The 15,805-nt window shown below is 36.6% G+C and overlaps 1 protein-coding gene across 2 annotated transcripts; it reads left to right on the top strand.

The window, feature by feature from the left end:
• Window positions 1–2,521: 2,521 nt before the first annotated feature.
• LOC120442586 (sialic acid-binding Ig-like lectin 10) lies at window positions 2,522–14,976 on the top strand. Of its 2 annotated transcripts, XM_039619292.1 has the most exons (10): window positions 2,522–2,576; window positions 9,516–9,621; window positions 9,889–9,991; window positions 10,405–10,818; window positions 11,112–11,432; window positions 11,557–11,814; window positions 12,334–12,591; window positions 12,681–12,804; window positions 14,192–14,269; window positions 14,365–14,976. In XM_039619292.1, exons 3-10 carry the CDS (start codon window positions 9,931–9,933, stop codon window positions 14,471–14,473), a joined length of 1,623 nt encoding a protein of 540 aa, XP_039475226.1. In that variant the 5' UTR covers window positions 2,522–2,576; window positions 9,516–9,621; window positions 9,889–9,930; the 3' UTR covers window positions 14,474–14,976. The 2 variants fall into 2 exon arrangements, 1 of the variants encoding a protein (XP_039475226.1); XR_005614786.1 differs by having other exon boundaries at window positions 12,681–14,269.
• Window positions 14,977–15,805: the final 829 nt, after the last annotated feature.

Raw genomic sequence — 15,805 nt, 5'->3', positions numbered from 1 at the left:
TTCTGTGCATTTTTTTTCACCCTGCATCAAATTAAAGTTGATTACATCGATTAAGCATCATGAGGTGGAGGGTGGGGGGTGGTTCCGTATTTTTTTTTGCTGGGAGTTTGCAACCCTATTAGTTAGGTTGCTTAATATTTCTGCTAAGTACTCTTTAAAATACCAGAATAGTGAGGATGGAGTAGGTTTAAGTTTATTAGATTGATCAGTGTTGCTGAACTATGAAATATTTTGGGCGTAGTGTATTTTTTACATACAGGTATAACAGAATAGCTTTAGTGTTGTTGTTTATTTAAACTTGAGTATGAACTTATACAAAATACAGCAAGATATTAAAAAAACAGTTTTATTGATAAAAAAAATACACTATATCGGATTCATATCGGTATCGGCAGATATACAAATTTATGATATCGGTATCAGACATAAAAAAGTGGTATCGTGCCATCTCTAGTTATAACCAATGGAATTTGAGGAATGTTTTGTTATGGAGTTAATGAAAACCATTATTAAGGTATCAGAATGTCCATTTAGGAGCCCGAGATGGAACCACCTCAGTGATTAATGCTCTCAGATTGGTTTTTGATGCTTTATTTGAGAAGGATAAATATATTGGCATATCGGTCAACCAAAAATATACTTCTTAAAGCCAATTATAGTTCCCATTTTGAGCAAATATTAATCAACTGAATTTTTAAGGAAAAGGACAGGTCAGCCTCTCGCTCTCTCAGCTGTTTATCACAGTCTAATAATATTAACCATTTGAATTGAGCAAAAAAGAGACAGTATAGATTAAAAGGCATTTAGAATGAGTGGGAAGACAAAGACAATATGTTAAAGTTAATATATATTAAAGCTAAGCTTAAATGTCTTTCTTGAAACAATCAAAACTTACCAGAAAAATGTAAGCTACCTATTGCATTTTTAATGATATATGCTCAACTTCTTTTTTTTTTTACTCTTTGATTTATTATAAATTGTTTTCCCCCCCCCCTGGCCATTTTTTACATGCACCAGTTGCAGGCAGAGTAAGCCACATGCCCACCAAGTCAACATCAAACACCCGGGGCATAATATTTGTTAGGCCCCAGGTAACTTTTTATCTTGGTCTGACCTTTTTTTCTTTCTTTGATAATTCAGTGTATCATACAGAAATATGCAAATTATATACATTTATATAGAATTATTGTATCTAGAGAACACTTTACCTTACTGAAACAATGAAAAGTAATATTTACAATACATAGTTTCACTAAGATCTTTAAAGTGTCTGATATGAAATCAAAAAAAAAGAAAAGAAACCAGTGTCTGTTGATAGCACACAGGTTTTCTTTTGATTCATTTGTTAAACTCATTTCTTTCCAGGATATTTTTGTTTGTGGTTGTCTTTTGTTTGATTGATATAGGAACATAGCCATCTTTTTGCGTTAAATCATTTTGTAATAAAGCTGAAAAAAATTGACAAATCTTCTCTGTTTGGTTTCTTTCTTTCTTCTGGATTTATTACCCCCCTCATCTATTAGCCATTTTCAAAACGAAGAACCTGACAGACACTTATTGCCAAATGTTGCAACCATAACTATTAACTCTGCAAGTCTCCAGACAACAATCTGGCTGTTTAGTATTCGCTGGGACTGCTGAGTCAGAGACTAGAATTCAAAACTAAAAATTAGGTGTAGATACATAAAAGTCTGAGCTTTCCAATGACTGAACAATAGACCTGGCCAGCCCACTAATAAAGGAGTAAAGGTTTGTTAGGGCTTCCTCACCCACCCTGTTGGGCCATGACTTATACAGCACAGCAAGGGCACATCCAGTAAATTATTTTAGTTACTTATTAATTTCCATTTTCATGTGCAACCTAGCATAGCTAATATGGAGGCACATTTAGCAGCACTTAGCTGGGAACTGGCAGGATCAGCCCAAGGCTAGCCTGGGTTCTTGCTTCTCCAGCTCTTCTGTGTAGCTGCCCACCATGACCCGCATCCATCGGTCCCTAGAGCACAGTCTTCTGGTGACCTCACATTGTTAGATGATGTAATTGCACATTTCATGGATGCTGAAGCATGTTTCAGAGCAATGTGTGTCCAGCAGAGGGCAGTGTTTGACTAATGACAACCATTGTGCTGTGCTGAAACTGATTCACAGCTTAACAAATTAATTTATCTACTTTGCCTTAAAGTTTAAGTTTATTTCAGTTTCAAAGGTGTTGGATTTTCAGTGGCTCTTTCTGTGTCTTTTAAAACACATCCTGTATTTGTGAAATGAAATGAATGTATAACTATAATCAGTGTTGGGACTAACGCGTTATTAAGTAACGCGTTACAGTAACTACGTTATAATTGTGGTAACGAGCACGGTAACTAGTTATTATGCCAAAACCAGGAACGCGTTACTCGTTACTGGGATTTAGATAGGCTCGTTACTCGTTACTTCGTGTGGTGGATATCGCGGAGCTTCCACAGATTCAATAACATTAGCAAGTGGTGGAGGCCAGCAGGTGGATGAAGGAAAAGAGGCAAGAGGAGAGACCCGAAGCGGCCGCCGGTCCGCGTGTCAGGTGAACTGAACTTCAGGTAAGAAGTTATGACCTGCAGTCTATCGGAGTCAGATATAAACCAAGTTTAGGTGGAGTTTATTTTCGGTATGCTGACATTTTCGTACTGCGTGCTAGCTAGCATGACGGAGTTTCTATACAGCTGTGTGGGTGCTATGTTACTGATGTTGAACTTTATTTTGTTCATACGGTTAATTATTAGAGTTGCCAACCGTCCCTAAAAACAGAATCATCTCGTATTCAGAGAAAATATTACGCGTTTCGTACTGAGGTGAAAAGGAACACAGTTTGTCCCGGACTTCAGCTACAATGAAAAAGATACAAAGCTGAAGCTGCACAGCTGCCTCTTCTTCTCTCATTCTCTCCTCTCCTGTTTCTACTTCAATCACGAAACTGATCAATGATCAGCTGATCGGCTTTTCTCTCTTGTTTGTTTATCGCTCACTTTGCGCCAGAAAGAGGAAACCAGCGGATGTCGCGTTAAACAACAGCAGCACGTTTAAGCTTGATCAGCTGTTGTTAGAATTTATTTAATATTAATTTCTAGTATCAGCTGATGTTGGAGCCACAGCTGTAAAGCTGCTGGTCATGATATCGGTTTGGTTATCTGGTGAGAGGAAACATGCAGATGAAACCAGGAGATGTCCTTACTGAATCATCAGAGCTGAACAGGTGATGGAGAAACAGGTTTACCTTTTAGGTGACATGAATGAGTTGAAGGGAAGTTATGAACTGTTTCTGAGAGACAAATAACACCAGGATCCTTTTCTAAGGTGCTGACAGCTGGTAACTGTGCAGGGGCGGATCTAGCCAAGTGTTGCCAGGGGCCAGGTAGGGCATTAACAGGGAGAGGGGGCACAAGGAAATACTTTTCTTTATTATTCTCATTTAAAATGTCTAGCTTTTAAAAAAAATAATTATCTGAGTCTTACAACAAACGATTGATAGATTGATACATATATACCATCAGAACAGTGTACATCACTGTCACAACAGTGTTTGTTTTCATTCAAAGGCTTTATGATTTTTCCTATAATGGTGGGCCGGTCTCTAGTCAAAATGCCGGGACGATTGTTTTGTCCCAGTCCAGCCCTGTATGCAGCTCATCTGCAGTCTGGTGTTACCTACATCTTCCTATTCAGAAGGCAGAATTTCCAAGTTCTGAGTACAATCGAAAGCACCACGACTGCAGTTTTTGTGTTGGATGTAAAAAGCAGGCTAGAATCATGGCGGCGGTCAACGACGGTCCAGGAAATGTGCACATTATTTTTTCCTTTCTATTGGTAGGTGGCACAGTGCACTTGTGGCAAGTAAGCAAGCTAGAAGACTGGCAGTCTGGCTGGGTATCCAGTTACGGAAGCAACACATTAACAAGAGAATTCTGAGTAAAACCAAAGTTACTTTCCCGAGTAACTAGTTACTCTGAAAGTAACGAGTAACTTGAAGTAACTGAGTTACTTTTTTAGAGAAGTAACTAGTAATGTAACTAAGTTACTAATTTAAAGTAACTTACCCAACACTGACTATAATAGAGTATAGCACATTCATATTGAATGTAGAAATTTCACTTCACCTGGCTAATATTGCAAATGGTGAAAGCCAAAGCAAACCTTAACCTGATATTTGGAGTGAATTGTTTCTTTACATTTGAACCCAAATATTGCCTTTTAATCTCAAATTAAGGTGAACTGTACTGTGTACATTACAGTGTACAACAGTAGGGATTGTTGGCATGCAAATATTTAACTCAGTGACTGGTTACAACATGGTTTTGCTCTCTGTTGCGTCATCAGTGAACATACAGGCTGGCAGTGATAGTCTGACCTTTACGTTAGAAGAGGAAGTACTTAATGAGTACAGTGATGCCATATAAGGTTATGTTTAAGTGATCACAGTGATAGAGGGAACAAGTATTTAAAGCAGGTTCATATTTATAAAAGGCAACATGTTTTCTCTCTGTGGTATGTTTTCTCATATTGAATTACCATAGAAAAATGTATTTACATATATACAGCGCCAAATCACAACAACAGTTTTCTCAAGGCACTTTATATTGTAAGGTGAAACCCTACAGTATTACATAGAAAGCCCCAATGATCAGATGACCCCCTGTGAGGAAGTACTTAGTGACAGTGGGAGGGAAAAAAATCCTGTTTAACACCAAGAAATTCTCAGAATCTTTTTATTGTCGTCGTCATCATCATCATCATCATCATCATCATCATCATCATCATCATCACCTTTATTTATAAAATACTTTTAAACAACCAAATAGGCCAGCACAGAGGTTATATGGTCTCTTTTACAAGTTCCTGTTAGCAGTTGTGCAGCGGTATTTTGAACCAGCTGAAACTGTGAGAGCAGCAACTGAATAACCCCCATATAAAGTTACAGTAGTCCAGATGGGAAGAAATAAAAGCATAGATCACTTTTTCAAGGTGCTGCCTAGAAAGAAAAGATTTCACTCTTGCCAGTCGCCTTAAATGATAAAAACTGGACTTCACCACTGCTCTAATTTGGCTGTCCAATTTAAAACCAAGGTCAGTAATAACAGGTTTAAAATAAACTTCCAAGGGTCCCAAATCAATAAAGGAGGACTCACAGGGACCACTGAGTCCAAACACTAACACCTCTGTTTTTGTTTCATTAAAATTGAAAAGGTTTAAAGCCAACCATGCTTTAATGTCATCTAGACATGCCAAAAGAGGTTTTATGGTGATGACATCCTTCTGCTTTAGTGGCAAATAAATTTGGCAGTCATTGGCATAACAATGAAAAGTGATCCCATGCCTTCTAAGGATGGAACCCAGGGGCAATAAATATAATAAAAACAGCAGTGGCCCTAAAATTGAGCCCTGTGGGACAACACACGACAGAGAAGCAGAAGATGATTCAGAACCGAGAAGGCATCAGATGTTCAGCTAAATTAGAAGCAACTTCCTGGTAGGAGAATAAATAGCAATAAACAAATAAATAAAAAAGCTAGCCATAAAAATAAATCTAAAAATACCAACTATTCAAGGTTGATACAGTGTGTGTGTGTGTGTGTGTGTGTGTGTGTGTGTGTGTGTTTGTGTGTGTGTGTGTGTGCTGTAGTGTGATGGTGTATGGAAAGAAACAGTTCCTGAGTCTGCTAGTCCTGGTTTGGATGCATCTGTAGCATCTACCTGAGGGCAGCAGGTCAAACAGGTGGGCTGCAGGATGGGTGGAGTCTCTTGTGATCTCCTCAACTCTGATGCATAGATGTGAAAGAGGGGAGGGGGCAGTCGATCTTCTACGCTGTGTTGACCACTGTGGAGTCTCTTCTGCTGAGTCTGGGTACAGCATGTGTGTGAACCATGCCTAAGTAAATTAGCGAATGGTATTTCTTGAAAATGAGATTTTTAATCTCAATGAGATTTTTTACCTGGATAAATAAAGGACTAATAATAAATACTTTATCAGCTCCCTTTTATCTCAGGGGACACTACAGCAAATTGATCAGCATATTTGGTGCAGCCTCCTCCATTTATATGAGTTCAGGACAAAGCTGTGCATGTGATCTGGGAAACTTTTGGATACAAAGAAGTATTAATAAGTGTTCCTGAAAAGGGTTGGTATAAAATGTTTACATTTACATTTTTGAAGTATAAGCTTCTGAGCAGCAGTTGAGCAATGTGAGAAAACTACTTGAAACTGACCACAACCACTGAACATCCAAGGTATGGACATCAAGGCTGTGGACAGCTACAGGTACCTTGGTGTTCATCTGAACAACAAACTGGACTGGACTCATAACTCAGACGCCCTCTACAGGAAAGGGCAGAGCAGGCTGTACCTGCTGCGGAGATTCAGGTCGTTTGGAGTGGATGGCCCACTCCTGAAGACCTTCTATGACTCTGTGGTGGCCAGACTGAACGTCTCGAGCATTGAACATGTTTGTTTTCATCTGGTCGGCTCTGTTTGTCTCTGTAAAAGGCAGCATTGCTGACACAGGTTTGTATCTTCTCCTTTACTGTAATTCTGCTATATTTGTATTTGTATTTTTTTTTATATTTGCATGTGAAATAGATGAATTCATCATAAATTTGTGCCTTCACTATCATCTGTTGGCTTGTGTACCATTGTAATTTAATCTTTTGTTAAACATGGCCCGAGATATTGTTAATCATTATCCAGAAATATTTCACAGCCTGGATATAACCATAGTAGCTGTGTAGACTACAGCACAAACAAGCAGCTTATGTAAAACATAAAAGTTACTGTAATATCTTAAATTAGATATCATGTTTATTGTTGTAAACTAAATATTTACTAAATATTTCTCACTATATTCTGACAACAACTCTGTAGAGACAGAGGTACTGTGTTACTCTGAGTGAGCGAGAACTAACAGCAGACGCTGGACTCTGTGTAAATGTCTCTGTTAAAGGTATGAAAAGCTACTCCAAGGACAATCATGTAGAAAAAAAGATATTCAGTCATGTACAATAACATATTTAGTATTTTTATGGTCTTAATAGAGTATTAATTCTATTAGGGGATTGTTGACTGCTAAGGTAACTGGGAGAAACTGCAGCAGTTTCTGATAAAACTTGTGTTTGCCATTTACCATTTTCATTAAATATCTCATTATTGTGGAGTGTGGAAACACACTCCCTACTAATGCAAGGCCTATTAAGGTGGGAGAAAAGTCTTTCTCTGGAAGATTCAAGACTGCTAAGCAATTAACTGCTTGTAGTGACCACTACCTCCTGTTTGCAACCATGCTGATAATTCTGACCCTAGTGGCTTTGGGCCTTGAACTACACCTTCAGGCACTCGTCTGCTTCGAAAGAAAAATAAACCTTGTGATGGAATAAACGTGATGAATTTCTATTGGTTTTCTACTGGTCACTGTTAGAACTTCTTCCTTTCTTCTACTGTGGCCGTTTTGTTGTGAGACCCACTTCTTAACTCCATATTTGCAGTTTCAGCATGCAAGTTTATAGTACTGATGAGCAAAACATCAGTTAAACTATTGAGTTCTTCAGGATTGTTACAAAGAAGAAATACTCAACTAAATACAAATTTCCTCATTTGTTTTGCAGCAAGTATCCAAACTTAAGTAGCTGATGGACACAGACACACAGATCAATTGGTGTTTCAACTGATCCACATTTCAGACGTCTGCCAGCTGTTAGTCTCTGTACAGCACTGCAGGTCTGATCCAGACAACAACAGATTTGAAATTTCTCACAGGTTATCGCAGTATTATTGCTTGAAATTATGATTCGATTTGCTTTTAAGTGTGTGTTTGACACCATTCAAAAGAGAACTTGTAGCAGACTGCCTCTAACTTTAAATATCAAAATATCGAACACCAAACTAAAGCTTATAGTAAGTCTGTTACTTACAAAGTGAGAACAGGAAGTTATCTGATGCCACATGTGGTCATGTTTGAGTCACGTCATTTCATGTAATATGTTTTTGATATTAGTTAAGAGAATATTGATCAATAAAGATGACACTTTTTTCTATTATATACTTAGTTTAAACTAACTTAATAACTAAACACAGAGACAGACAAGCTGATATCACCTTTTAAGGAAAGAAAACTCCAGTGTTGGTCAGTAAACTGAAAAGTAACTACAAAAGGATTAGTCACCAAACACACACTCCTCTCCACGGAGCAGGAGGAATCAATCACCACACACACAGCTCACTAGCTACAAACCAACAAGGCTCTCTGGCACTAGAGCTCACCTTTCTCTGGCCTTAAGTACTTCTCACTGCTGATGGGAGTTACCTGTACAAAAAAAATGGCACCTAAGGCAGGAGAGATGGCAGGACACACCCACACAAGGGCAATTTCAGGAAAAGGCCCTGCTAGGGCCATAACAAGAACAATAGAGCTCAACACTAAATGTTTTATTGCCCCCGCCCAGGGCGCATGGGACCCTGATGAGGATTAGGGTAAGAGAATGGATGGATGAATGAATGAATGTATGGTATTTATGAACATTTTGAAAAATAATAACTAGCTGCTTTTAAGAAATCCATTAAGTTGTTAAAATTTGATATCTGGGAAGTATCATTCATTTCTAATAAATATGACTGTCTGTCTCAGCTTAAATCTTAGACTTAGATCTTAGAATTCTGTGAAGGCAGGCATCAAATTCAGAAGAAAGTCAGTAAGCCAATCGTAATGTGAAAAAGACTGAAGAGAATTTTTTATGACATATATAATGTTGGTGATCACAATCCTCTGGGTCCAGCTATGTAGACTCACACATACAATAAACTGCTGCACTGATTTTATTTTAAATGGTTCAAAATAATTTTCACAAATACAAGTGCAGAGCAGTGCATTGTTAGAACAATGTTAAAATGAGTTACACAGCAATACTAAGAGCAGCAGAGATGTTGCAGAATATAAATGGATACATAAGAAGCTTAAATATGCAGAAGTGTTTGCAGAGAGGCAGCAAACACTTCTGCATATTTGGGCATGAAATATGACTAAATATGCAGAAATGGGGGGAATGAGAGAGGAGGAGTTTATTTTAAATTCTTAAGTTCTTTAATGTATTTAATCTGTCTCAAGGAACTTTTTTTTTTTACACTGAGTACAAAAGAAAGCACTTATATAGCAATAAAATTATGTTGTATCGGTGGTATGATGTTGAACTAATGTAAAGTTAAGCTAAATGTCATATAAAACTCATGTTTTCACTCTAATATTGTGGGATCTTTACCTCACAGTGTAAAGGGCCATGAGGTGAATGATGATGATTTGATGCTATATGAATATATAGAACTTGTTGGAGCACCATTACTGCAATCTTAAAATCTCAAGATAACAGCATGTTTTAAAAAGGTAAATTATTTAATAAACAATAAAAAAATTTATAATTATATATAGCATACAGAGGAACTTGAATGTCAGTCTGTAAAGTTGAGTGGTTTACTGAGAAACTTCCTGAAATCTTGTTGCAAGAAGGAGGAAGAAGGCAAAGAGAAGAGAGATGAGGATGAAAAGCTCCAGTTTAGAGAGTCAGCGAACATCAGTGAGAAGAGAAGTTTTGAAGAACAAAGCAAAACAGGTAAAAATAAAGTTTAATGAGTTTCAAAAAATCTTTTTAAAAGAATAAATGTAAAGACTTTTTCACATCTGTAGCAGTGATGGTGAATAAGATCATTATTTATTAATTAAATATTATCAGTGACCTAATGCTGTCCTCTTATTTGGCAGTTAATATACATTTATATTGTATTATATATATTATACATCTTTTATTGAGCTGTGTGATGTGAACTGTTGACTTTTTCTTTATTTTATTTTTTGTTGTTTGCTTCATCTGCTGGATAAGTTATTCTGTGGAGGGAGAGACTGAACATTTCGAGCATCGAACATGTTTGTTCTCATCTGGTCGGCTCTGTTTGTCTCTGTAAAAGGCAGCATTGCTGACACAGGTTTGTATCTTCTCCTTTACTGTAATTCTGCTATATTTGTATTTACATTTTTTTTATATTTGTATGTAACACTCTTTTTCTGAAATTTATCCAGATGATAAGAATTTATTATTACCCACAGTTCATCATAAATTTGTGCCTTTGCTATCATCTTTTGGCTTGTGTGCCATTTTAATTTAATCTTTTGTTAAACATGTCCTGAGATGTTGTTAATCAATATCCAGGAATATTTCATAGCCTGGATATAACAGGCTATGAAATGTGAAAACCATAGTAGCTGTGCAGACTACAGCACAAACATGCAAACTGTGAAAACATAAAAGTTACTGTAATATCTTTATTTCGATATCATGTTTATTGTTGTAATCTAAATATTTTTTCTCACTAATTTATCTTTCCCTTTGCATTAACAGGTGCCTCAGCCTGGGGACAACAACTCTGTGTTGGAAGATACTGTGTTACTCTGAGTGAGCGAGAACTAACAGCAGAGGCTGGACTCTGTGTTGTGATCCCGTGTTCTTTCACTAATGCTGATGAGTTTACACCCAACCATACAATTTGGTACAAATGTGAAGCATCTCAAAAATTTTGCACTGATGCTGACATAATATTTCACAGCAACAAAAACACAGACACAAAAGCTCAGTCTGGGTTTGAAGGACGAGTGTCAAGTTTGGAGCCTGATGTGAGTCAGAAAAACTGCAGCATCATCATTAATGATCTCAAAGAGTCTGATTCTGGATCATATCAGCTCAGAGTTCATGGTGTACTGAATGGAAAACAAGATGCATTCACATTCATTCCAAGAGTAAATGTTTCTGTTAAAGGTGAAAAAAGCTTTTTCAAGGACAATCATACAGACAAACAAGATATTTGTTCACGTACAATAACATATTTAGTATTTTTAAGGCCTTAATGAAGTTTTCATTCTTTTGGGGAATTGTTGACCTCTATGGTAGCTGGTAGGAACTGCAGCAGTTCCTGATAAAACTTGTGCTTCCCATTAACCATTTTCATTTCAAACCACTGTTCTTTCTTATTATTTGAAAAAACAGATTAATGTACTAGACAAACTTCAGATAGTTAATCTGTTTCTATAAATGCAATTTATTTCCATTAGGTCTTAGTCAGAAGCCCACAGTAATGATTCCCACACTGACAGAGGGACAGCAGGCCACACTGACCTGCACTGCTCCTGGTCTCTGCTCTGGATCTGTTCCTGAAATCACCTGGACATGGAGAGGAGCAGGAGGGACTGAATCTTACATTACAGGAAACAGCACTGATTTCAAGACTGAGAATCTGACTGATGTAACACAGAGACACAGCTCAACTTTCACCTTCAATCCTTCAGCTGAGCACCACGACACTAGTGTCACCTGCAATATCAACTTCACAGGTGGAGAAAGTACAGAGAAGACTTTGACTGTAAATGTGACCCGTGAGTACTTTGTAACCTCTGATTTTTTGTATTTATTTATTTCTTTTTTAAATCTATTGAATGATCAGCAGAGAGTCTCAAAAAGAAATCACATGATTGTAAAATGTATATTTTTATCTCACAGATAAGAAAGAAATTACAATCAGTGGTGTTACAATTGTTAAGGAGGGAGATGTTCTGAATCTGACCTGTAGTGTTGAAAGTTTCCCTCCATCTCTGATTGAGTGGTCTAAACTTAGTTCTGACACAAACCTGCACAGTTATTCTGGATCAGCCAGGCTTGTCATTGAGAATGTGAAACCAGAACATTCTGGACAGTACATCTGTGCAGTTACATATATGAACAATACCCTGAAGAAGGATGTCAATATCACAGTGATATGTAAGTACACAACTTTGTGCTTTTAAGCAGAACGTTTTTAGCAGTGGTCATATTCGTTTCATCTGGTACCTGAAATGGTGAGTTTAGATTAGAGTAATTCTTAGCATCTGTGTATATTGGCTTTGAAATATTTAGACAGTGATACCACTGACTACTTGTATTTTTCAAAAATGTCATTTAAAATAATTTTGAAAAGTTGAAGACGATGTACAAATGTATGTTCTTTATTTATAGATGTAGAGTAAAACTTTATTCAGAAAGAGGAACACTGTAGACTGCACTATACAGGGGAAGTAAGAGGAAATGTATTAAGAGCCTTTTGAAACCTGTGATGATGTTGTACAGTGACCAAATTGTAATTTGCATTTTATTGACATTTTTGGCATTTTACACTTTGGATTAATTAAACTCACATTGTTATCATTCTTATCCTTCATTTTTCTGGTTGAATGATTACATGTCAGTGTAACCTGCCCTCTCCATAAATATACCACTGAAATCACTGAATGTATTTTACAGATAACAGGGCTGCTCAGATCATTGGGAATACAACTGTGAGGAAGGGAGATGTTCTGAATCTGACCTGTAGTGTTGAAAGCTTTCCGCCATCTGTGATTGTGTGGTCTAAATGTGGTTCTAACACAAAGCTGCACAATGACAGTGGGTCAGCTACACTTGTCGTCCATAATGTGACATCAGAACATTCAGGGCAGTACATCTGTACAGTAAAACATCTGGACACAACTCTGACTTCATATGTTGATGTAACTGTGACTTGTAAGTCGATGGCATTTTAACCTGTAATTCATATTAATGTTATGGCTTGCAGCGTCCCCTGTTTTATGATTCTGGTTACATGTTTACAGGGCATACAAAGATACAGAATGGCTCAGGATGTGTGCTTCAGTCTGAGGGTTTGACCTGTGTGTGCATCAGTGAAGGGTTTCCTTTACCTAACATCAAATGGCCTCTGTTGAATCACCACACTGAGTACTCTGTCATTACCACTGTATTAAACCACACAGTCAACAGCACTGTCAGTGTAACTGTAAAAAACCATGGCAACAGCACTGTTGAATGTGTCAGCAACAATGGAAATGGAGAAGAAAGAGAAAACCTGCTGCTCAATAACAAGTTGTCCAAAAAAGATGATTTGTGCTTTTCATCTAAACACTTTCCACTTTAACATTTTCAGATTTTTAGTACTGTACTTTTAACACAACCTCTGTTTTTGCATGTACTACTTATAATTCAGAAACCACGGGTATTAACTTTTAACTTTTTCCTTTCCATTTTATTTCCCCCGAGTGCAGAGCAACCATCTAGTTTTAGGCTGGAATTCCTGAAAGTCATCAAAGTCATCATTGGTCAGAAATTGCTATAGGTGCAGCATTTACTTTAGTAATTATTATCAGGTTTTCTCCATAGATAAATTTTAATATATATTTGTAAACATGTTCTGTAAAAATTACCTTTTCTCCAGAAAAAAAGAGTTCCAGAAATTCAGATTAGACTGTGGAGATGGATTTTTTTGTTTGTTTCCATTTCTTATTGACTTGGGTAATTAATAATAACCACCATCTTTTTTTTTAATAGACCTTATAGTTTTTAAATATTGATCTCTACCAAATGGTTGAAATATAACTTAATGGTTTACTTATATGTTATGTAAATACAAGTACAGTAGATAATAAAGCTGCAATAAATAAAATAAAATGCCAAATTATACTTTAATTAACAACAAAAACTATCCAGAGCATTTGTTTCTAGTAGTTTGCCACAGAACATTGCAGATTTTTATTCCAGCAAAGGAAAATATTGTATCAAACAACAAAAAAGTGCATTTCAGAATTTTTTTAATCTTGACTGCATCTGCACTTTAACTGCAGCAGCAGAAAAGTCTCACATTCAGGACAATGGTGATTGTATCGCGCGCTGCAAAATAATTTGTACTTTCAAAAACAAAAATCTAAAAAACAAAAAATATCCAAAACAAAGGAAATATTTGCATTAAACATTTCTGAATCAGCATTTCTCAACAACATTCTACAGACTACGTATCAGTCAACGTGATGAAATATGTGCAGTATGTTCACAACTGTATAGATGTAGAGCAGAGGTTGGCAACCAGCAGCTCACTGGACACATGTGACTGTTTAGCCTCTCAGCTGTGGCTCCTGGAAACGCTAAAATTTAAAAAAAGCTAAGCTTACATCTGTCACCCACAGCATTTTAGCCCCCACGTGTGTGTGTGTGTGTGTGTGTGCGTGTCTGTGTGTGTGTGTGTGTACATATAAAAGATACATAAAATATGTGTGTTTGTGTGTGCTCTCTTGTGTCTTACAGCAGTTCATGTGAAACATTGTGGTTCTTACAGTACAGTTCTTCCCTGGATTGTTGCTGGTGTATCTCTCACTTTGAATGCCTTCTGCATAATCTACATATGGTTCCTTTGGTATGTTTCTCCACTTGTATTTTTATGTTTTTTGACTCTTTGAATGCAGTCAAGACTTTTAGACAATAATGAGCTTCTGTTTCTTCTTATTAAAGGAATTCAAGAAAAAAGGTGAACCTACATCAGGAGGAGAGAACCTACATGTCACTGCAAAAAGTGGATGCATCATCAGATTATGATGTTATTGCACAACATATAAACTGAAAAGTCAGGTTTCAGATAGCTGTGTGGTTGTAATGGCAGCCTGTTGTCAATACTGTGGTGATGTAATTAATTTAGTTTCATTGTCTTTATTAAAGCAGATACTCTGGTATTAGAAATTTTAATTTAAATTGTCTATTAAATTAAAGCTTAATATTTGTTAATTATTTTTTACATTGCATTGTAAATAAATGAGATTGTTTGTTTATGTAATAATTTACACTTTCTATTTCAATTTATACATAGAGTTTAATAAAATTGTTCACATGTCTACAGCTGCAAATTGAGCTTCTTTTGTTCTTTTCTTTTATCTTTGTAAGTTTAGCAAGTTGTAGCTAACAAGCCTACAATAATTCTACCTTTTTATCGATCAGATCAATTCACTAGCTCTCTGGGGTCAGTCAGTTACAGCACAGTTTTTCTACTGTTCATCTTTGCCATTGTTGTAAAATGTGGCATGGTGGAATAATTGACAGAATCTCCCATGAAACACTGGGTTAGGAATATTTTCCTGTTCAATTATTGGATGCATTTGTTTTTGTTTTTGTTTGTGAAAGATATAAGCCACACACATGTGGGAGTGGAGATTTCAGTCTAGTCCAGCAGCCAGGTATTTGGAGTTGAGTACTGGGAATTGCTGACTGGTGTAGATTTTGGCCCATCTCTGTAAAAGGTAGAGAAAGGAGGAAGGAGAGAGGTTGTACGGCACAGTTGCAGCTGGTTGCAGCAGCAGACTCCAGTGAGAGAAACTGATATTTTAAAGGAACATAGATTTAACATGGCCTGAATTATTTTGCTTTCATAATAATTACATTTTACCAGAAGGAGGATTTATTTTAATTAGGAGTTATGTGGATTTGTTTTCACAGGACTGAATAGGAACCTATTAGTTTGCTGCACCTGTGTATTATGGACAGCGATCGGAACAACGGCGTTACAAGTAACAGCGTTACAAGTAACAGCGTTACTAACGGCGTTACTTTATCAAGATGATAAAGGATTAGCGTAGGAGAATGGATTGATGTGTGTAATTTAAGCTCTGCGTTTATGAACATACTGAAAAATAATACATAGCTGATTTAAATAAATCCATTAACTTGTTAAAATTTGATATCTAGGAAGTATTATTTATTTCTAATAAATATGATTCAGTCAAAACAGTCTGTCTCATCTTAAATCTTAGACTGCTGTTTCATCTTGTCAATATTTAGTGTTTCACAGACTGATATAATTAAATATTCAGATTACTGCTATGTATATTTTACTCTTTACGAATGACAAAGCAGGAATCAAATTCAGAAGAAAGTCAGTAAGCCAATCTTAATGTGAAAAAGA

The sequence above is a fragment of the Oreochromis aureus genome, linkage group 11, assembly GCF_013358895.1.
Source record: "Oreochromis aureus strain Israel breed Guangdong linkage group 11, ZZ_aureus, whole genome shotgun sequence".
Lineage (NCBI taxonomy): Eukaryota > Metazoa > Chordata > Actinopteri > Cichliformes > Cichlidae > Oreochromis > Oreochromis aureus.
The sequence above is the reverse complement of the archived record's forward strand: the minus strand, read 5'-3'. Positions and strand labels throughout refer to the sequence as shown.